Source organism: Argentina silus, assembly GCF_951799395.1.
Source record: "Argentina silus genome assembly, chromosome: 22".
Classification (NCBI taxonomy): Eukaryota; Metazoa; Chordata; class Actinopteri; order Argentiniformes; family Argentinidae; genus Argentina; species Argentina silus.
Window position 1 is genome coordinate 8103066 of NC_139676.1, and position 23512 is coordinate 8126577.

Below are 23512 nucleotides of genomic sequence, written 5' to 3' on the forward strand. Positions count from 1 at the left end.
GACCCTCAGCCGCTGCTCAGGCCCCAGCCAGGTGGACAGAGGCCTGGGCAAGTCCATGTCTGTCCAGGACCTGATGCAGGGTGCCCCGGGGGACAGCAACCCCAGCCTCAGCCCCTCCACCCCCAGCCCCAGCCCCAGCAGTGACTCCCCCACTGGCTCCCACAGCAGCACCCAAGACCCAGGGGGAGGAAACGGGGGAGGTGGAGGGGGAGGGGGATGGGGGGAGGATGACCTCTTTATCAGCGACAGGGACGTGGACGGACGGGGAGAGCCCCTGAGCTTTGACTTCCTGTCCCAGGGGACGGTGGAGGCCACCTCCTACTCCTCAGAGCTCCTCAGGGCAGGGGCGGGGGTGGGGCCGCTGGGGGCCAATCGTAACCTGGCAAGCGGGCACACGTCCACGCCCTCCACCGGGAGTGCCGAGTCGCTGAGTCTACCGCACGTACGGCTAAAATAAGCCACGCCCACGGACGGACCACTCGCAAAGCTCTCCTCACAGAGACGCTTTTTATTCTTTTTTTGGACGGGCAGGGGAGGGGGGGTACTACTAGGGGTCCTTTTATTTCTTTTTATGTTGATTCATTTGATAAACATAGTATTTTTCATACATGTTGACCATACATATCATTGCATGAATTATTCTTTTTAAAAAGTATGGTTGAACAAAAAAAAAAAGAAGAAAATAATATGAAGGTTATTATAAGAAACTTTGATGTAAAGAAGAAAAGAAAGACAAAAACAAGCAAAACTTGATACTGAAAGACGGTGGGTTGATCTGGGGTCTCGAGACTGCATGAGCACTGCATGTTTTCAGTCAAAAGTACATGGATGTCATGGTATTTACAATTTACCCATACCGATAACTCTTTATTCAGTAACACACGCAACACAAGAAGTCATGGATGCCCATAGGCCTTACGGCAATTAGAGAAACCCCTCTTGATTTTATTACACATACTGATTATGGTACAAAGGTAGAAGCCAGGCAAAGTGAGAGGTGTCACAACCTATGAGACTAGCGTACGCGCGAGTCAAATGCTTACATTGAAACCAACCTCATACGATGTTTCCCAAAGCTTATGAGGGGCTGCCATCTTGAAATGAATGTTGCCTCAACACGACATGAAGTCTACCACCTCCATCAGTTCCCTGTTCCTCCATCAGTTCCACCAACGATTGCAGAAAAACATTGGTACTGTGCAGTACAAACATCCCGCCATTACACAGAAATGAGATTGAAGGTTTTCTCAAGTGCCAAGCCCCGGGTCAGTCAAGTCTAGTTTGAGGTCTTCTGCCAACAATAGACCACCAGGTTAAACACACACACATAAACACACTCTCTTGTAGTTTACATTATCTTTGTACAGTACACACTAGCTGCTATATACGGTCACAGGTACAACAGATAGTGAGACAAACAAATAGCTGCTAAAATACAGGTCAATTATGCACCAGCCGGTTTCTACCCGGCAACCATGGTATAAAAACATTTTGAATGTCATTTCTTAGTCTAGATACCTGTGTCTCTCACCTGAATTTGTACATTTTTGGCACAACATTGTGTATTGATATGAAAGATAAAATACATTGAAGGGAGAAAAATGTACAAAAACGATGTTAATCTCAACTGACTATTATTTGAAACCCTTTTTTTTTTGGATGAAATTAAGTCTTACAGTACTGAACATGGTTTCAGTCGAAATCGAACTCAGCGACTGTCATTCTTTTTCACAATGCATTATCTTTTTGGATGCTTAACATGAAGTTGACATGCTGTAGAATGTATATATATAATTTATGCTTGTCTGTAAAGAACATTTTGCACATCTTGTCAAGCAGTGCCACATAGTTGATGCTAAACAACAACAACAACAACAACAACTTTCCCTTTACTTAAATGGTACAGATTCAGGTAGTACAGGGAAGGACGTCTGTATGTTTACAAAGTTGTATGGCCCTGTCCAGAAGCAAGCCCTAACCCCTACGACCTACACATTTAGGTAGATATGGCATAGAAGACAGATACAATTTTGGAGATCTGGGAGGATTGAATAGGGAAAAGTGAGAAGCAAGATTTTCACTTTACCTATCAGAGAATAAGGATGAGCTTCTACCATAGAAATAGAATGAGATCATTATTTTTCTATGGCTTCCACCATCTTGCTTATACCTATCCGGTGCTTTCCGATCTTCTAAAGTGTCTAGGGCCAGGGACTAGGGATTGTTTCTAGATAGGACCATTGTAACATAGAAAAAAACCCATTCCAATGACACATACTAAGACGGTTCGATATCCGCAACACCCACAAATCCTTCAGACACTTACCATTGAAAGAAAACATACGCAGAAACATACATCATGTTGGGTTAATTATCAACATTGAAGGCTTTACCAGAGTATGTGAAATATACAAACATGTGCAGTACATATGGTGCCTTGTTTATAAAGTTTGCATTTCCATATTACCATTCTTTTCAAAAGTGTGGGATTTTTTAACTAAAGTAATCGCACATACTTGATTTTTGTATTATTTTTTTCTCCCTTGTAAAATATCTGATTTGGGCATTTATTTTTATTTTTATTTTCTTTGTGATCATTATTACCACACACAACTGGCCTTGAATATGTCAACATTCTGTCTCATTATCCTAATTTATTTAAATTATGTGCACATACCTATATGATAGTAATAATTTCAGTTAGCGTCATTAAGCCTGTAATGTCATGAAAATGCAAATGAACTTTTTATTCTCATACATCAATAAAAAAATTTAAAAAAAGGAAATTCAAGCAGGAGTTTGAACATCATTTCTGTATGACTGTTGATGTTTGATTATCCTTACAGGAACTCAGTTAAGTGTGTCGGGATCCCTTCATTACTTGAAGAACATTAAGTTAAACATAGATGTTACTTATATTGCCCCCCTGCTGCTGTCTCCCCCTTTTGCTGTCTTGAAACAAAGATTTGATCTCAATTATACTATAATCTGGATAAATAACAGATAAATCAATCAATCAATAATTCAAAGAATAAGAAGTGAATGAAGAACATTAACAAGGGGAAAAAAAATAAAGTCAAGTTAAGTTAAGTTCCAACATCTTTAATGTCATGTAGATAGGCTCAAGTTACATACAAAGTTACATACAATAAGGTGCTAGGAGCGATGTCAATAAAGTTTTACAGTGCGAGTGCAAGGGGCCGAGCAAAGTGCTTAAGACGATGATTTCAGATTGAGCTTTTTTAAAGTGCACTGGGAACATGCAAGCAGCCATACTACCACAGGCAGGAACACAGATCTCAATGAAAGCTAGAATACAAAACATCATTTCAACATGTATCAACTTAAAAGATTCTCAGGTCTTACTAATAGCTAATAGCAACAAGCAGCTAGGTCTGAACGCTAGGCTAACGCTAACAAACACTCGGTAGTACCAGGTCCGACAAGAACAACACACATAAAGAGTTAATATTTCACTGGTTTTCTGTCCAGACAATGACAATTCACCCTTGCGAATCTTAACCACAGAGTAAAATAAACGACAAAAACATACATACAACAGTACACTTCCTTAACTGTTACCAGTGTATGTTATACATTTTTTTCCTTCGTCTACTTTTGCGATGCATTGTGATAATCGACCAGACTTTGACTATGGTGTGTAGGAGGGGTGTGGCGGTGGTGTTTCTCCGGCCACAGTGAGCGTTGGGGGCGGCAGCCCAGCACAACATTCATTTGACCTTCTGGGCCTTCTGGGCGGACTTGGTGACCTTGCCGGTGGTCGGGGCTTTCTTCTCCACTGCTTTGATCACACCCACTGCTACCGTCTGGCGCATGTCACGCACCGCGAAGCGCCCTACGGGATCCATTCAGGGGAAGTTCAGTATTTGGCTTTCATTTGGAGATGTGAAAGAAAGATGTGCATAATACATTTATCCAAGAACACAAACCCTAATTTAGGGGTTAGTACTTACCCAGCGGTGGGTACTCTGAGAAGCTCTCCACACACATTGGCTTCCCTGGGACCATGTCCACGATGGCTGCGTCTCCAGACTTCAGGGACTTGGGGTTGTCCTCCAGCTTCTTCCCTGAGCGCCGGTCGATCTTCTCCTTGAGCTCGGCGAACTTGCAGGCGATGTGGGCGGTGTGGCAGTCGAGCACGGGGGCGTAACCGGCGCTGATTTGACCAGGATGGTTCAGGATGATCACCTGGGGAGGAAAACACACAAATGCACGCACAAACACATACACACACACACACACACACAAAGCATGTCAAATGTTGTGTAAGTGACTTGGCTCGCTACAGAAAAACATTAAACAAAAGAGGTCATTCTTCAAAGCAAGGCTGTCAGACCTGAGCGGTGAAGTTGGCGGCCTCCATGGGTGGGTCGTTCTTACTGTCCCCGGCCACGTTGCCACGGCGAATGTCCTTGACGGACACATTCTTGACGTTGAAGCCCACATTGTCGCCGGGCATGGCCTCGGTCAGGGCCTCGTGGTGCATCTCCACAGACTTCACCTCCGTGGTCACGTTGACGGGGGCAAAGGTCACCACGACGCCGGGCTTCAGGACGCCAGTTTCCACCCGGCCCACCGGGACTGTACCAATACCTGAGAGAGAGGGGTAGGGAGTGAGAGGTAAATAATGTACAAATCACACTATGTTCACCCGGCCCACGTGGACCATACCAATACCTGATAGAAGGGTGACACGTCAGTGGTGAATGTTCACCCAGCCTAGGGGACTGTACCAAAACCTTAGTTGTGAATAATGTACAATAATGTACCCCCGACCTCACCTCCAATCTTGTAGACGTCCTGCAGGGGCAGGCGGAGGGGCTTGTCGGTGGGGCGTGAGGGGGGCTGGATGGCGTCCAGGGCCTCCAGGAGTGTGGTGCCCGAGGCGTTGCCATCTTTGCGGGTGATCTTCCAGCCTTTGAACCAGGTCATCTACGTATATATATGGGATATGATGGAACATTTTGGTGACGGGTGTCACTTAAAACTGTACATGGGTATTGGGTAAGAACTCCTAAAGAACCTCATCTTATATCAGAAGTTAGTGTTAAAACCTTTGCAAGTAATATGTAATCAATCACATATTTCAAGTTTGTATTAAAAAGGTATTTTTAACATGAGCAATAGGTAGGCCTTAAGATAGGACATAATAACATATACTATTCTACTGTAACAACTGTATGGTAAAGCCCAGTGGTGTGGGCCGGATGTGAGCCGGATGTGAGCCAGAGGGTTGCTGGCATCATATCTAAGGTATCTAAACTGCCATTGTGCCCTTGAGCAAGGCACTACACCGCTAACTGCTCCAGGGGGCGCTGCACTGTGCTCTGACCTCCCCAGGGATGTACATAATGTGTAGGGGCTATGTGCGTCTCAGGGGTGCTGTTGTCAGTTTGTACATGAATGAAGGACATGTCTCATACTCATGAAGGATATGTTCTATGCTAACGATAGACATGTCCCATATTATTGAAAGGACATGTCCCATACTAACGTTGGGGCTGGCCTCCAGCATATTGTCTCCATTCCATCCAGAGATGGGCACAAAGGCCACCGTGTCAGGGTTGTAGCCAATCTTCTTGATGTAGGTGCTGACTTCTTTCACAATCTCCTCGTAGCGCTTCTGGCTGTAGTTGGGCTCGGTGGAGTCCATCTTGTTGACCCCCACGATGAGCTGCTTGACCCCCAGGGTGTAGGCCAGGAGGGCGTGCTCGCGGGTCTGCCCATTCTTGGAGATGCCCGCCTCGAACTCGCCAACCCCCGCCGCCACGATCAGCACGGCACAGTCTGCCTGCAACCAAAAGAAGTCAGCAGAAAATAACAGAATAGAATATTAAAGTCATTACTCTTTAATATTGCTTTCAGTTAAATTGCCCGAAATGCGTTTCTATTTGAAAGTATTCATCAATTAAATAGGTCATCTATGTTGGTCAGAAATCAAGTCAAATACAACTTCAAATACAACTCTCTCTCTCTCTCTCTCTCTCTCTTTCATTTTCTTTCTCGCTCCCTTTCTTTCTTCCTCACCATCTCCATCTATCTCTCTCTACCTGGGAGGTGCCAGTGATCATGTTCTTGATGAAGTCCCTGTGTCCTGGCGCGTCGATGATGGTGACGTAGTACTTGCTGGTCTCAAACTTCCACAGGGAGATGTCGATGGTGATGCCTCGCTCCCTCTCCGCCTTCAGCTTGTCCAGAACCCAGGCATACTTGAAGGAACCCTTCCCCATCTGAAAATAGCCCAAATCAATCAGTCAAAAGCTCACTGCAATGGTATCGCTTGTGCCAGATCTCTGCTGAAAAAGAGATTGTATCTCAATGAGACAAACCTGGATAAATAACTGTTGAATAAAAAGCTCAAGTAAAAACAACTTTAACAGGCAATCAACTTTATAGACACTATTAATGCTAGGCCTGAGTCTAGCTTCGGTTGGACAACAAACTATTATTCTATTCAAATCCATACACTTTGAACTGCAGAGGTCGCCCTACTAGTTTGACAAGACAATAGCTAGCGTAACAAAAAGGAGGGGCCTAATACAATAGCCTACAGATCATTTTTCACCACAAGTGATACGTGCTCCTCCCTTCAGTCTGTCATACCTCTGCAGCCTCCTTCTCAAACTTCTCGATGGTTCTCTTATCGATGCCTCCGCACTTGTAGATGAGGTGGCCCGTGGTGGTGGACTTGCCAGAGTCAACATGGCCAATGACCACGATGTTGATGTGCAGCTTCTCCTTCCCCATAGCTGTTCACCCAGGACGACACTGCTACAGACACTAGAGGGATCAACCAATGAGTTATACACTTATTTCAATGATGGGCAATTTCGGCAATATGTATTGTATTGACTTGCTAATAGCAAAATATTATTGAAATAAGAGCATTGGTTCTTTAACTGTGACAACCAGAGTCTATTCTCCCTTTATTACCTCTTTGTTTATCTTAATCTACTAGGCAACCAAGAAAGCTCACGACAGTTGGCAGATTATTGCATCAGGCGCACACACACACACACACACACACACACACACACACACACACACACCTCTGCTCCCTCTTGCACAACCTGACACATCAGTTCAATCATCAGGAACAATTCACACCCCTGTGCTGTGCCATATCAGATCTCTAGTTCCGGTCAAGGTGACTAAACTTTCACAGTGCTTCACTGGCAATACCTGCCACCATTTTGAGAACAATGTCGTCAGAGGGAAAAAGGGAGAAATGCAGCCATTTCTAACATAGCTGTTACCCCAAAAACATTGGCTCGAAAACGTGCACTATGACACTGGAGACTGGTATGAGAGTATGGGGTGTTTAATATTTCAAAGGAGGCAATTATATAGACAATACCCCAGGCACCATCCCTCCTGAGCACCTGATACAATTGCCATTGTAATAATAGGTTTCTAACAATAGAGGTATCATCATAATGCATAAAGTTATATTTGCAAAGACATTGGAATATTTCTTATACGAGTCGTGATGAGGATCATTGACAAACAAATGAAGGATGCTTATCCGAATCTATGCAGCAATGAAAGCGTCTATGGTTACTGAACAAAAACATCAATAAGCATATACATAGGGCGTTTTAGTAATGTTGCCTTATAACGCCAATGTGGGCATTTCTGAATTATGCTTGGCTATAAATGAGTAGTTTGTCAGAATTGTGAGTCGATGGATGCTCGAGGGTTGCTATGCGTATGCTCCTTATTGAAACTGCGCCATAACTATCCTCTTTGTTTTGCCAGTGCCAGCCGGGTTATTGTAATTTCCACATGGAAACCGTGCGCAATTTATCCAAACCGACTGTCGTGCATTTCAGTATTAATGTTACGTAACAATAATCCAGATTTGCACGACCTTGGCAGGTCACTGTAAACACAAATATTGAAATATACTCGCACTCGGTGGCATCACAGAGTAGCGTCTTTTATGCTAAATAATGGGATATCCTACCTGGACTTGATTTGATGCGCTGCCTTTAAAACTCGGGCGAGTGCAGTCAGGAGAATAAATGATGCTGTGAGTTTGCTGTGTTTTAGGAGGGACGCAGTATGAGATGCTGATATCGGCGTCACATACGTCATTAGTTCAACCCCCTCGTGGAGAAATGCCTACTTTTCGCCACTAGATGGTGATGCATAACCATCACAGTCAATGAACCAAAACAAACCACCAAAACACTTTTGTAAAAGAAAAAAAAGAAAAAGGAAAGAAAAACAACTATTTTTGGACTGAATATACACATGTGACGACTCATACAACCGTTGTTGTTTGAGTTACACTCCAAATGCTCCTTTCATCTTTTAATCTTGACAATCCAATCCAACTTTAACCTGTATCCACAAACTATCTATCTATCTATCTATCTATCTATCTATCTATCTATCTATCTATCTATCTATCTATCTATCTATCTATCTATCTATCTATCTATCTATCTATCTATCTATCTATCTAATTTATCAATTCATCCATCGAACCAACCAAGACTTTCTCATTTTCTTTCAAATACCCAGCAAATCTATCGTCCAAACCATCTAGACTTTTTGAAACGTTTTTTTTCTGGTAAAATATAATCATTGCATTGCGCGCAATACCGCAAGCCATTTGAATGTTGCTATCGGCCTCTTATCAGAGCTAAAAGGGCTGTGCTTTTATGTATTTGATCAAATATTGTGTGTTTATTGGCTGTCATGATATGCATTCATTATAGGCCTTTAGATATTTAGTACTTTGTCAAAAAAGGCTAAATAAACGAATCATATACATATTTGACATGACATGCTACAAGCCACTAATTTACTGAAACTATTCATATTGTTTACAATATATGAGAAAATAATGCATTTTAAAGACTATGAACGGGGTTAGTGGATCTTTTGGATGCAAGGGTTAGGGTTAGTAATTGGTTACAGGTTGTGAAAGTGGTTAAATCATTTTCCCTGCTAGACGTGTGTTTGTCTCAGTCAGTTTTATGTTTATGCATGTGCATTCTCATGGAAAGAGGACGTTTCTTTATAATAATTTAAAAATAATAATAAATAAATAAATAAAATAAAATAAAAGCTAAATGAATCGCTTCTCGTGATGAATGACAGGCCCGCGCGTCCCTGCCTCCAGCTGGCCGTGACGTCAGAGGGTACACACTATGACGTAGGCCTAATAACAGTATTTATAGTGAGTTCACGTGAGTATTGATCATTTGGTAAATACATTTTCACTTGATCGACACAGTCGTATACTACGCTCCACGCAGCCGCCGACTTCACCATGGAAGATGATGAGGTAGGCCTATGGATTTGTGACTCTGCATAGTGGACTGCTTGGTTGCTCAGTAGTTGGTTATCTTATTCATGTTGATAGCCTCATCCCGATTATTGACGTTGATAATTGAGTTGATAATTGTATTGTATAGTACCGTATAGTCAATTTTGCATGTTCTTGGTGGATGATTAAACCAACCAACCAACCAACCAGGCCGATGCGGGTGAAGGTAAAGAATCGGTCTAAACCAGACAGTGAATCCATCGTCGTGGTTGACGTTTTACGTGACATGTGCTTTTGTGACTGAAATGATGTGCGATGACTGAAAACGACAGTATATTCATTGGCCATTGTATGTATATATGTTTGTAGGTATGTATGTATGTATGTATGTATGTATGTAAGTATCGTATGTATGTTTGTACGTATGTATGTATTCCTACGGGCGCTCTATTCCATGCTAACTTTGTACACTGTTAGAGTTACTGTTAGCAATGACGGTGCATTGAAGGGACACTGGAGGTATATTGTGCAATATCTCTGTTCTGTCTGAGGTATCGAAGAGGCCTGCTCACCAAGTAATACATGTCGGTGGCTCTGAATATGAAAATTCATATTGTGCTAATTTGTCCTAATCTGGTCGTTTCAGAGCTTAGACAAAAATGTCCAGGAAGATCATCAGAGCATTGTGGTGGAGGAGGTCAAGCAGGACCTCCCCCATGTGATGGAGCAGATGAGTCAGGTCGCCAAGAAGAGGAAGGTCAAGGTGAGAGAGAAGAAATCGGAGCTTTTCTCTCTGTGTGAAGTGGACATGGTGGACACTGAGAGGACTGGAGGCCGGGGGACACCCCGACCGTCCTCCTCTAGGTCCACCCACTCTGCCACGTCAGACGGAGGCTCCCAGAGCGATGTGGCGTTCTCTCCTGGAGCGCTGCCAGGCACCCCCATCCCCTCTGAGTGGCCAGTGGAGAGCTGTTGCCCAATCATGAGGAGTTCTAGAATTGACACCAGCGACTCTGTGGATGACGAGCAGCAAATCTCCTCCATGATAGTGACCTCCGACCCCACAGAGGAGCTGAAGCAGCAGCCCGCCAGCCCTGTCCTCTGCTCTGTGGCTGACCCAGCCTCCAGCAGCCTAGAAAGGGTTGATAAGACACCCTCCCTCCCTCACCTGGCTGTAGACTCCACAAGTGATGACGTCAACCTAGTCACCTTGGTGCTGGTGAGGTTACTGTCTGACATCAGTGCCTCCCAGCTGGTGGATTCAGACATTGGCGACAAGGCCCGAGGTCTAGCAGAGAGGATCCTGCTAGAATTCTATGGTGCCTTAGGCCTCCACAACTTAACCTACCCCAGGGACGTAGTAATAAGGAGAGTTTACACAAAGGTCTACAAGGGCCTTCTCCAGGAGTTTGGCTCTGCTGACGTGCTGCAGGCTGCTCTGACCTATCAGAGCCCCAGCTTTGACAGCGTTGTGGTCAGAGCATTATCGAACGAGCTGGTGAGAAACTTTGGCGAGGTCAGACCATCAGCGACCAAGGTGGAGTCCTCCTCAGCCACTGGCCTCAGGGGTGAGATGGGTGGAAACTCTCTCCTCCCAAAGCCTGGTGTGAGGATCAGCAGGAAGAAGAGTTCCTGGTTTCTTTGTGGGCTTGGAAAGGTATGTACAGTATTCCATTAACCCTTCATTCATGTATTTTGGTAAGTTATCTCTACTTTTTGTTTGCTGTTGTGTTGTAAGTGAATCGATCTAATGGTGTTCTTATTTGTCATCCAGAAGTCAAAGAAGGGCACTAAAGACAACCAGTGCCCTCCGACACCATCCCAGGACCAGGTCCCTGCTGCCAACCAAGCCAGTAAGTTAAAAAGAATTGTTTGTACTTGTCAATCATTGCGATGTATAGTACTTAACCATATGGTAACAAAAGCCAATGTTAGCCCTAAGGATATTAAGTCAGTTAATTATAATAATTGTTTTCTTTCTCATACAACTTCCCTCAAAGACCAAGATGCGGTGACGTCCTCCCAGGGAAAGAGTGGACCCTCCAGCTCCAGAACATGCCAGCCTTCCTTCCTGGCCAGACTGTTTACAATGGGCAAAGCCATGGCCAAGCCCTTCATTTCCACCAAGAAGACCAGCCAGCCTTGAACATGGTTTTCGTTTATCAGTAAAAAAAAAGAATTGCATCCTATTTACATGACTGTGTTTTCATGAAATAAGATAAGATACCCTGACATACCGACAGAGAGAGAGAGAGAGAGAAAGAGAGAGACGTGCGCGCACACATACACACACTCTGATTGGTTCAAATATCCAGCCCTCTGATTGGCTCTAATATCCAGCCCTCTGATTGGCTGGATATTACAAGCCAAAAAAGTAGTTAACTACTGAAAACACTACTAATATTTGAATTTAGTATAACTACCACCAAACTACAGCAAAATGTAGTTAAACTAATAGTTGAGCTACACGTAATGGAACTACTTCCCAACACTGCACAGTACTAAAAACCTTCAAGCCTTACCATGACATCACACAGTTGAAGATCAAGTTCTCATACGGTTCAATGGGTGTCATAGTTTTAACTATTTTCTTACATTTCTCCTTCTAATCTACACACACATTCAACAAATGAGCAAGAAAACACAGAGCAAAGACATTTTGAATACACTTGTATCTTTATTTGCAGATGAGGTCAATTAAGCAAGAGTTTAAATCATTATATAGTGACATCAGGGTAACTGAGTATTACAAACATAGCTCATTAGCAGTCAATCAGTGACTCCTTGACCACAGATATAAACAGTAATAATAAAATAATAATGAAATAAAAAAATCACTGTAAAAAATAAATATGTACTAAAACAGTTGTTACTGTCATGCACATCTAAAGGTGACTGAAGGCACAGAATAGATTGAATCTGGTTTATCAGGTTTTCCATCTAAATAAAACATTTCTTAATTGTAACTTATTTTCATCATGGCATTCTCTACAGTTGACCTGCAATTGAAAAATACGTTTATAAAAAATTTGCAGAATTGAAACGTAAAACAAGAGTAGCATACTGAACATATTACAAATGTTGCAACATATTAATTCATTTGAAATGACAGTAAATGACAGGAACATAACATTAAAAGGACCCAAAATCAGGGTTATCAGAACTTGAGGGACGTGCCAACTAGCATGTACAAAAAAAAAACATTATTGCAGCTTTCACAGTCTCCCCCATGCAATCCATGTCCGCTGTATATTGAGATCAGGGGTTGGCAGTATAGACATCCTCAAATATGTACACATAATCATTTTCAAGATACAGCTCAACTTGCCCTGTATTCTACCCCGTTGGACAAGGCACATCAGTATTGCCACATTAGTAGGGTCTTTAACAGTCTTTATAACTCAGTAGTCAGAATTGTCCTTTCCAGTAGAGGGGAGCAGTGGCTCTCCCATGTCGTTCAGTGACTGGCAAACCCCACAGTTGAGCAACATCTTCACTCTGGAAGTTCAGGTTTGTGAAGTTCACATTCAGGTTCCTCAAAGATTTCTGGGATCACCACGCCAATTTGCTGAGATGGTGTGGTTTTAGTTTGTCACGGTCTGCCTCAACCACAATGCTGGAACGAAAAATAATAATAATCTTTACAAAAGATTCCATTTGACTGAAATACACCATATAGGCCTACACTCATATACTAAGTATGCCAATGTAGACAACAGCCAAGTTCTATCAACTTTGAATTTCTGTTTGCTTTGGCACTAACATTCACTCTCCTCAACACTAGTGTCTTTCTGTTTGTTTTGTTTTAGCAGAGCAAAATGAGGCTCTGCGCCAGTGGAGGTAGAAATCGGAGGACAGGGTCATTGTGATGCATGGAACGGAATGAGAAATGGTATCAGAAATGTCTTTGGTAACATTCCACATTCCATTCCATGCATTACAATGACCCTGTCCACCAATTTCTGCCTCCACCAGCCTCCCCTGGTCTGCGCCTAGGCTGGTAAAAAAGTGTAGGTGGCTAGGGCGTAATGAAAAAGTCTTAAATGAAAGAGGCAGGAAGCTGAGATGCAAAGAGTAATCTTCTTTCACTTGAAAATAAACATGACACAGAAGTGAAAGTGCAAGGTGCTAAAAAAAGTGAATAAAAATAAAGAGCAAACGTTTCAGCGTCTACGCCATCATCCGTGCTGTACAAGCAAAACGATGCACACGCACAGAAACATATACCTGCTGTGTCGCTAATATGGATAAACAGGCAGTAGGGGTGATGAGAAGGGAAGAAGAGAGGACATAGATCTGTGTATTATAGAATCACATAGAAATACACTAGAAAAGCATGTAGAATGTTACATATTTTATAAAGAAATATTTAACATGGAATAGGAGTGACCTAGTTTACGATGTCAGACTGTATACCAAAAGGCAAATGGGCAAGACGAAATAGAGCAGGAATGACAGAAAACAATTCAAGTCGAATTCCTCATTAAGGCCATAGGGATGGTTTTGAGTGCTTTGTTTTGACACCAATACTCACTCTAATGTCGTTAGGTTGAAGTATGGGTCATCCAGGATGTCAACAAGCAGACTAACTCCTGACTGTCCAGGGTCGTTTCCCATCAGATTCAGCTCTGTCATGTGTTTCGGGTTGGTCCTCAGAGTCCGGGACAAGGTCGAAAAGCCATCCTCTTTGATTCCACAGCATCTCAGCCTGGAGAGGGAGAGGGGTAGAAGCTCTTTGCATTGTTTTTTCTCATTAATTACATTGAGCTTGTTAAAAGCTTCATACGGTTGTCGTGAAAGGCTTAACACACTTAATATTCATGTTAAGCATGACTAAATGTTTTATGAAAACAATTCGAGACAATGTGCGACAATCATATTCTGTCATTAGGAAGTGTCATTGTCGCCATGCAAGTGAAGTGCTGCAGTATCAAAACCATAACTATCAAATAAATGATCTTACGACAATGTCTTCATATTGCAGCGTGGTAACCTCAGGGCGATACAGAGCATCTTAACTCCCTGATCACGCAGTTCATTTCCGCAGAGGTCCAACTCTGTCAGAGGTGAGTGGTCAGTGCCAAGGGCTGAGGCGAGTGCAGCGCAGCACCTTTCAGTCAGGTCACAATAACTCAGCCTGGGAGGTGAGGGCGGCGTGGGGATAATGACATGTTAATACAATCTTGTTCTTAAGAGTCATTACAACATTTCCGCACAGGTATAGGAGTAACTTCATGTAGGTGGGGGAGGATATTTAATCTTACCATTAAGGAAAGTATCCTTAAAAAATACACAAGGTCATTGGATGTTCAAATTGAATAAAGACCATCCCACTTGACGCAAACTGCTCGATTCCATTAACAGCATGTTAATACAATGTTGCATGTAAAGTTACACAGTACACATTTTTCTGATATGGGAGTACTGGTTCTAGTTCTCACCTGAGTGTATCTATTACACAGCATGGATTCTTCAGTGCTGCAGCGAGCTGGTTGACTCCTGAGTCTGTTAGTTGATTCCTGCTCAGATCTAGCTCTCTCAGGCTTTCTGAGAGGGAGGGGTTTGCATTCAGTGCAGAAGCCAGAGCAGCACAGCCTTCCTCAGTGATTCCACAGTTTGCAAGACTAGAATAAAAGGGGAGACATCATTTGTTATACTCTTACGTTTACACATTACAGAGCAGAAACCAAATCCATGCAACATGAATATATTAGATAGATAGATAGATAGATAGATAGATAGATAGAAACTTTATTTATCCCAGGGGGAAATTCAGGTTCCAAGTAGCGTACAGACATAGGGGTATCACACATAACATACACATTATAAATGCACACTTGAATGACCTTGCTCCAGGAATAAGAGATAGATAAGCTAAACTCTGAGGTAGACATACTTCAGTTTCTGCAGATAACACAACTTTGACCTCAGGCCTTCGCAGAGCAGCATCACGCCTGAATCCAGCAATTTGTTGCTACTCAAGTTCAGCCGAGTCGGGCCGGAAACGGCTCCTAGAAATGCACCCATCTGCTTGCAGCATCCCTCCGTAAGGTTACAGTAGTACAAGCTCAGGCAACATTCGTAAGTCCTGGTGAAGAAAATGGCACTCTTAAATATTTCACTTAAAAAGTGAAGCAGGTAGTTTTGTGCTTTGTTGTCGTCTTTGGTCAAACTGAGAATTTGAAAATGTACCTACAGTACCAGTCAAAAGGTTGGACACACCTTCTCATTCAATGGTTTTTCTTTATTTTTAATTATTTTCTACATTGTAGATTAATATTGAAGACATCAAAACTATGTAGGAACACATATGGAATTATGTAGTAAACAAAAAAGTGTTAAACAAACCAGAATATGGTTTATATTTTAGATTCTTCCAAGTAGCCACCTTTTGTTTTGATGACAGCTTTGCACACTCTTGGCAAGGTGTGTCCAAACTTTTGACTGGTACTGTACATAGTGGCATAATGTGCATATCCTTGTAAACAAACAAAATGTCAAATAGATATGTAAACGCCAGTACTCAACCTTCATACCAGATTTTATAAAGCTCTTTGTTTGTACCAAAGTACTCTTCACTGAATATTTTTTATCACATGATCTCATTCCTTGATCGCTACCGATATATATATATATATATATATATTATGGTCAATGGGCACTATTTTGAAGCTCAAATATACATACTGGGAGCTTTAACTTAATTTCATATGTGAAACAATCAGTTGCAGGGTGAATTTAATACTTACAGCAAGGGTGCTAGGTCAACTAGCATCAGTGTACTAATGAGGTTATTGACTCCTTGGTCTCCTAGGTCATTCATGCTTAAATCCAGGTCGGTGCACAAGTCACAACAGACAGTCTGTATCATCGTCGTAGCCAGAGTACCACAGCACTTCACCCCGGCCGCGCATTGCGAGAGCCTACAAATAGATGGAGAAGAAAATATTACTCTTTTAACACAGAATCACAGCATACAATACTGGAGGGGGGAGCATTACATCATCTCAGTGGTTAGCATAAGTGATTACTTTCCGATTAAAGGTTGACTGGTTCAAAACTTACTTTATTACATTAAGTCTTTTCCGGCGATATGCCATTCCAAGAGCAAGTAAGAAGATTCCATAATCTTCTAGTTCATTCGAGCTTAGATCCAGCTCTTTCAGATGGAAGTTTTTGTCCAGAGCTTCAGACAGATATTCACAGCCTGCCTTTGTCACTCCGCAACCTGTCAGGTTCAGTCTCACCAGTCTGCACTGTTTGGTCCCTAGTCCTAAACAGAGCTCCTTCATCCCTGTGTCCCTGATGGTATTGAAGCCCAGGTCCAGCTCTGTCAGATAGCTGTTGTCTGATGTGATGACTGAGGTCAACGGCTTGCAGCATTTATCCGTCAGGTTGCAGAAATGCAACCTAAGAGATGAGAACATGAAGAAGCATTTTAACTGACACCACTGCCACGGTTAATGTCATACTGTTATGTAAATGAATCTTTAAAAAAAGGTTATAGCTTATTTATTTCTTACTTACAAAGCTGTTTTGGAGGCTTTGATCATTGGTAGCAGCCCCAGGACACCCTGGTCAGATCTGGACTCCAGATCCATCTCGAACACATCGTGAGCTCCATCCAAAGATAGCCACTCAAAGGCCAGAGCTGACCACTGTGCATGTGTGAAGTCTGGATCTGGGGGATTTGCTGTCTCTAGAAAGCACTTGATGTCCCTCTCTAGGGTCTCGTCTTTCATTTCCTTCAAACACCTGAGGAGGTTGACGGCCCTGTGCGTAGCGGTCAAAATCTTCTGCAAGGCCTTCTCTTTAATAAGCTCAACAACCGTCCCCAGAAGGTCTGGTAGGACCAAGGGGACCAGTGATTGTATCACTAATGTGAAGTCCCGTGAGGTGCCAAGAAGAAAGTGCAGGAATAGGTCCAAGTTCCCTTTCTTGCTCTCTAGAGCACACTCCAACATGCCCCGGATGACTCTCTTATCCTCTATAGTCTTCAGGATATCTGAAAGGTACATCTTCTGGTCAAACGGTTTATTTCCATCATTCTTGACACGAGCGTGAAAAAGATGCGTTGCTGCAAGGTACTCCTCCATGGTATTATGGACAAAGTAGAACATCTTCTTATTGTGCAGCCCGATGTCTTCTCTGAAAATGTCACTGAACATTTTTGTGTACTCGGATGCTTCGCTGACATCCATGTCGACCCTTTTCAGGTCGCTCTCGTAGACAGTCACAGAGTTTCTCATCAACTGATGCATGGCAAGTTTCTCCAGTCTACCGATTTTCCTTGCAGTTTCTGCATGTCGCCGGTCTTTTGTATGATTGCTGATGAGTGTTGTGTAGACTTGAGTCAGCGTTTTGGGAATCTGTCTGGAAATTAACTTCGGATCCTCAAACAGTTTCTTAAGAACAGAGGCCGTAATTGAACAAATTGAAGGTATCTGACACGTGACGTAGAGACTACCACATGACTTCACATGGGCGATGACTCTGTCGGCTAGGTGGTCGTTGTTGACTGTTTTTCGGAAGAACTCCTCTTTCTGTGAGTCATTAAACCCTCTGAGTTCTGTCATCTTGTGAATACACTCATCAGGGAAGCAATCATAAGTTGGTCTGCAGGTTAACCAGATGTGGGCAGAGGGAAGGAGACTCTGCTTGATGAGGTTAGTCAGCAGGTCATCCACGAGGCACACCTCTGTGACATCACTCACATTCGGACCACCTTCGAAGTGCAGAGGACCTCCAATGTCTTCCCGCGCATAAAGCTCATCTAGTCCATCAAAGATGAACAAAACTTTGTAGTTTTCCAAGTTGGGAAGGCCAGGTTCTTGCAGTTCTGGGAAGAATTCATAAAGAAGTCCATCTAGACTGATTCTTTTCCCAAACAGAATATTCAGCTCCCGGCAAGGAAGAGGGAATAGGAAGTCGAGTTCCTGGTTTTCTCTTCCTTCAGCCCAGTTGAGAATATACCTCTGTACAGCCCTAGTTTTCCCAATACCAGCCACTCCATGTGTCAGTAATACTTTATATTTGTCAAAGCCGTCAAAGAGCTGTTTGGTAGCGAGTGTTCTTATTAGTGTCTTGCTTAGTTCTGGCCTATACCGAACTGTCTCTATTTGCGTCACGTCATGCTGCTGCCAGATCACCTCATCATATTCACCTTTTACAACGCATATGTCTATATCCTCAGGTCCATTAAATTCAGAGGTAACAGATATTCCCTCAATCTGGCTTTCATACCTCCTCTTGAGGGTGGCTTTGAGCTTCTTTTGGATTTCTGCCACAGTAGAAGCTGAGGGGTCCCTGTCAATTAAAAAAAAGAAGAAAGTATATGACATTTTTAGAGACAGTATTATAGTAATCCCAATTAGACACCCTTTTCCATGGTTACAATACGGTATGATCTTACATGTGTAGTGGGCAATGTGATTCTCTTCTTACCTTTCATCCATTGAATTTGGTCTTTTATCACATCCAACCACTTCCCAGTCGATAGCATTAACAGGCCTATCTTTCAGACCTACAAACAACAAACATTAGCCAATTATTTCAAGCGTCCTGTTGACAAAAGTCTATGATGCATTGTGATAAACTGAATAATTATCAACTCAACTGAATAATGGCACAAACACAGTTTAAAGCCCCACCCAGTGATTTTAGCATACCAGTCACATGCAATAGGACCTGTTTTCTTGAGAGAGGGTAGTTTCCACCCCCGTGGTATGACTCATACTCACTCTGGTACCACATTGTATACAGGAGATGGCTTTGTACTATCAATGATTTCACTTAAATACAAACATGTGACTGTTCAATTAATGGTGTTATTAGTGGTGTTATTAATGACATGTCAACCTTACAGGAAAGCAACCAATGACATTATGTTTTCGTACGAAAGACTACAAAAGTTGCCCTATACGAAGTACATATTCAATTACCAAACACGCGCACTGAAGACCTCATTACTGAACCTGATGTGACACTTTATATAACGTGAAATAGTATGATTCAGGTGTGAAATAACTATACAATGTTATTATTATTATTACAAATTCATTTTGTGATCAAAACCGGCAAGTTATATTCGTAATTCGAGTGTTCAACAAGTCACCTCCGTTTCAGCCACTAGTCGTCGCTGTTTCACATCTTGTCGTTCGACATATCCACAGGTAAATGTAGTTCATTAGAGCTCTTCACCGGTTACTAAATTCTAACTGTATTTGTTGTACATTTATATCACACATTTATGGTCAGGCTTGACTGGTAGTGGTTCAGGCTAATGGGGAACTGAGAGGACACCTCTGCTGGTACCAATAACAAAAGGGGCGGTGCCGAATTCGGCCTACTGACAACAACTGACAGTTGAACTGTTCACGGAAAAACTTTCCATGATCCGAGCAGAACATGGGCCTATTTTTTTTTTTTCTTTTTTTACTATTGTATGATTTTAAGTAATATTTGAAGTAACAAAAACAAATAATACATAGCCTAGGTTCTTGTTGTTCTGGTTATGATAAGGTAAGACAGTTATTCGTTGAGGTATACAGAAGTCATGTTAATAAGCTGTTACCAGTATTGTTACAGTAGGTGACGCGATCTTGCGAAACAAGTTCCCACACGCGGGGATCCTGGCTTAATGATTCACCCTTTTCAAAACACGGACACCTAGCTCTTCCTAGAGAAGTAAAATCAATTGTTGGTTACATACCTTGCTTTTCTATCGGAGGTCTGTACCCTACAGATAGTTCGGAATTGTATTAATTCTCTTGGTGAAACATCGGAGAGGAAGCAAGTCGGTGGCCACTGCTTGCTGCTTGTTCGCGTGTCACGGTAGTTCTTTCGTATTTGGATTTCCAGCAGCGTCAACACCGTGCGGTGTATTGCTGCCATCGACAGGTTAGGAGTGAAACACCCGTCGAAGCTGCAGGCAGAGTCATGGAATATAAAAACCGCATCAATCTCCGAGATATTTCACAAGATGGTTTGAATATGTAGTTGTGAATATGTGGTCACTCCCAAGTCTGCTGTCACAAAATAAGTCCTTCCGCGCCCACATCAACTCGGGAGGCGGAATTAATATTGAAAAATACACTGTAAAATATTGAAAATAAAAATGTATTGTAATTTAGCAGGTCATGTTGTATTTTGGGATGCAGTTGTGGGATAATATGTATAGTATGTATAGTATGTAGAGTATTCGGAAAAAAGTAGGCGTCGGATCAAACTGAGTGCTATAATTAATATAACGTTTTTTTGTGTGTGTGTTTGCTTGCTACGTCCGTTTCAATAGGATGCACACAACAAATCTTTGCTCTAGGGGGCAGCAAGTTCCTGCCACACCCATGTTGACCACTATATCAATATTTCTTCTTTCTTTGTTATGGTGATTGGTGAACATATCTCAAAATGGCTGACTGGGTCTGGGGTTAATTTCCACCAGTTTGCATCTTTACATAAAACAAAACAACACAAAAATAGGCAATTGAGTTTATTGTGTACAATAGTCACAGAGTGATACAATATAAAAGCCACTTTCGTGGAGAGGAGGCTGGGGAGGAGGAAACCGTGGGGCATTCATTTACAGGTATACAATACTAAAAATCTTTAAGTTGAGTTACCTTTACGTTTTTATTCATGTTCCTCAATAGACTGAAGACAACAAATGCCTTTCGTTCTGATAGTTCAAATGTATCTAAAATCATAGGCAACTTCTTATACCTTGTACCCAAATTCAACAAATAAATAGTAATACACCACAGCACATACATTGTGACAATACTAATTTGGTTTCGCAGTAGTGTTTTAAGCATTTTATATTAAGTGCTGTAAGATTAACCTAAAATATAACAAATTACCTTTCTACTTGAATACAGTCAGATTGAATACAGCCAAAGGTCAAAGGTGAGAGCAATCACGAAATGTGTAAACTCAGAGAATCACATACGTTATGGTTAAAAAGTATGCTATGTTACCTTTATGATTATCACTATTAATGGACTATACAGTACATATCTTAATGAAATTGTCATCTGTTTAATTGCTCACCAAACTCTTGCATTCATGCGAACGTAGACACATATCTATAGCTTATTAGGCATCAGCCAGTGACACCTTGACAAGAGTAGATTATTGTCAAGAACAATTTACTAGAATAACAGTTCTGTCGTGTCCGTGTTGATCACAGTCAAAGAAACACTTGGAACACTGAATTATAGTCACAAACTCTATAGCCATAAACTCTCTGTCCCTTCAAACATTTCTGGGTTTTGAATGACTGGCACCAAGTCTAACAGCATGTGGGGGATACACACTGTATGATTAAAGGCACTGATTAAAACTGGTTCATCACGTTTTCAGCCCAAATAAAACTTATTGATTTCATTTATAAACACATTTTACGTCATAACATTTTCTACATTTGACCAGCAATTGCAGCAAAAAATAATAATAAAAACATACATAAAAAATATATTCACTCATATAAATGCATATAATGGCACTGCTCATAATGGGTAGTTAGGTGGAGAATGGGGATATGGATGAAGATTACCATAAAACACTGATGTAAACCGCTATTCCACAATGGTAAAATACACTATGAGGTCCATATCCATAGCTAACAGTCACAAGGCACCTTGAAAGATCACATCAGCAGTAAATGTAAAAAATACAAATAAAAAGACAAATAGTACAGTACTACGAGCTCTACAAGAGGAGCCTGCACATGTCAATTTGCCCTACAGGTCATTATGTGACTGACGCAGGGTTTGAACATAGGTCTCCCACATGGAGGACATGCTTAAACTCGCAAAGCTAACGCCTAGGCGTTGGCTCGGGGAACTAACGCATGCCTTCATGTCTGAGGCAAGGTGAATCCTCAAGCGAGTGTTGTCACCGAACCACCCCCTTCACTTGACAGTCAAATTGGATCAAACTCATGACGCTCATGTGCTTCTAAAAAGCCAGGAGAGTGTGAAACGCATGCAGACACCAGACACTTCTCCTCACCACACTTCCTTCCTCTTCCTGGCTCGATTGAATAGACTACATTTTCCACTGTGTAGTCTAGTACGAGTAGCACTTAAAACTATCAAACAATACTTCAAAAGAGAGATACGCTGAACCTAGTCTTGTTCCCAGAATATCGGAATACAGAAGTCCTGTAAATCTGACAGAGTGAGACTAGTCTTGAGCTAAACCTCTCGTGATACCAACATCAGTCACGACACGTTCTCTGTTACCAACATCAGTCACATGACACGTTCTTTGTTCCTACACAAACATTACAGTACAGTTCTAACCACCAGGGTTCTTCTCCACCATTCTATCCTTGATCAGTGTCGGATTGCGCCATCTGGCAACGCGAGACTAACAACCTTTCAGTTCTATAGGCAGTTCCCGTTATGGTGGTCGGTTGGGATGCATAAATTCAGATTAGAAACCCGCCGGTAGACAAAATGGAAGGTCTGGGAGTGGGGGCGACTGTGTATCTCAGCTTTGATTCGTTGAGGGTGCGTGTCCAGGGCCAGTTGCTGACTGGTCTCCTCGGTGAGCAGAAACAGGGCGTAGTTCTCCGGATCGGGGACTTTGAATTTGTAGGCGCAGAGCAAGCACACTTCTTCTGTGGTGGAATATGGGTTGACTAGCAGGGTTTTGGCTGTGCAGCCGCTGTTCACTTCCTGTAGAGCGACACGTAAATAGTTCTGTGGGGGGAGGGGGGGGAGAGAGACACATACACTCAGAAATAAGGATACATATTCTGTTGATACACAGATATTAGATACACGTATACATAACATACAGAAATGCACACACAAACACAAACACTAACATACAGAGAGACCATGGCCTACACAGACAGAATGTGACAGACTTTGATATGATCCACACAGGTGAACACATGCAGACAAACAAAATGCTTTTTTTTCGTAAATGAGTGAGTAAATCAACAAAATGACACATGCACAAAAATACAGGGGTGACAAGACAGGGGTTAGTAAAGACAAATAGAGAAAGAAAAGACTACATGCATTGATTAGACCTAACTTACTTCACTAGGCTTCTTCCTCAATACTCAGCCCTCCGAGGGGTGGATTGACGAGTACTTAAGATACTATGTGTTTATGACTGGATAATGCGCTGTCATTAAGTTTTGTTTCTTTTTTTGGTGTTCTGTTTTCTGTTGGTGGTGGTGTTGCTGTTGTTATT

The 23512-nt window shown here is 42.2% G+C and overlaps 4 protein-coding genes across 7 annotated transcripts in view; 1 reads left to right on the plus strand and 3 right to left on the minus strand.

The window, feature by feature from the left end:
• kcnq5b (potassium voltage-gated channel, KQT-like subfamily, member 5b) overlaps positions 1-2743 on the plus strand; it is a 96005-nt gene extending 93262 nt beyond the window's left edge. For both annotated transcript variants that reach the window (XM_083693554.1, XM_083693555.1), the window contains one exon: positions 1-2743. This exon is cut by the window's left edge and continues 719 nt beyond it. In XM_083693554.1, the coding sequence (XP_083549680.1) occupies positions 1-457 (457 nt within the window). In that variant the 3' untranslated portion in view covers positions 458-2743.
• Positions 2744-3122: 379 nt separating this feature from the next.
• eef1a1b (eukaryotic translation elongation factor 1 alpha 1b) lies at positions 3123-8073 on the minus strand. Its single transcript, XM_083693568.1, has 8 exons — positions 7988-8073; positions 6625-6801; positions 6072-6251; positions 5516-5812; positions 4803-4953; positions 4358-4614; positions 3975-4209; positions 3123-3856 (listed from the first exon to the last, which is right to left on the minus strand). The coding sequence occupies exons 2-8, from the start codon at positions 6766-6768 to the stop codon at positions 3732-3734; spliced, it is 1389 nt and encodes a 462-aa protein (XP_083549694.1). The 5' UTR covers positions 6769-6801; positions 7988-8073; the 3' UTR covers positions 3123-3731.
• A 3891-nt stretch (positions 8074-11964) lies between these two features.
• Positions 11965-20302, minus strand: LOC310821507 (NACHT, LRR and PYD domains-containing protein 12-like). Of its 2 annotated transcripts, none has more exons than XM_083693589.1 (10): positions 20013-20302; positions 18746-18824; positions 16829-18607; positions 16367-16711; positions 16051-16224; positions 15198-15389; positions 14743-14925; positions 14265-14438; positions 13836-14009; positions 11965-12917 (listed from the first exon to the last, which is right to left on the minus strand). In XM_083693589.1, the coding sequence occupies exons 2-10, from the start codon at positions 18754-18756 to the stop codon at positions 12854-12856; spliced, it is 3096 nt and encodes a 1031-aa protein (XP_083549715.1). In that variant the 5' UTR covers positions 18757-18824; positions 20013-20302; the 3' UTR covers positions 11965-12853. The 2 variants fall into 2 exon arrangements, with proteins under 2 accessions (XP_083549715.1, XP_083549716.1); XM_083693590.1 differs by having other exon boundaries at positions 19416-20302.
• A 475-nt stretch (positions 20303-20777) lies between these two features.
• LOC310821883 (ras and Rab interactor 2-like) overlaps positions 20778-23512 on the minus strand; it is a 38189-nt gene continuing 35454 nt past the window's right edge. Inside the window, exon 13 of one of the 2 annotated variants that reach the window (XM_083694150.1) lies at positions 20778-23007. In XM_083694150.1, the coding sequence (XP_083550276.1) occupies positions 22690-23007 (318 nt within the window). In that variant the 3' untranslated portion in view covers positions 20778-22689. The remainder of the gene's footprint in view (positions 23008-23512) is intronic. The other variant, XM_083694151.1, reaches the window with a different exon arrangement.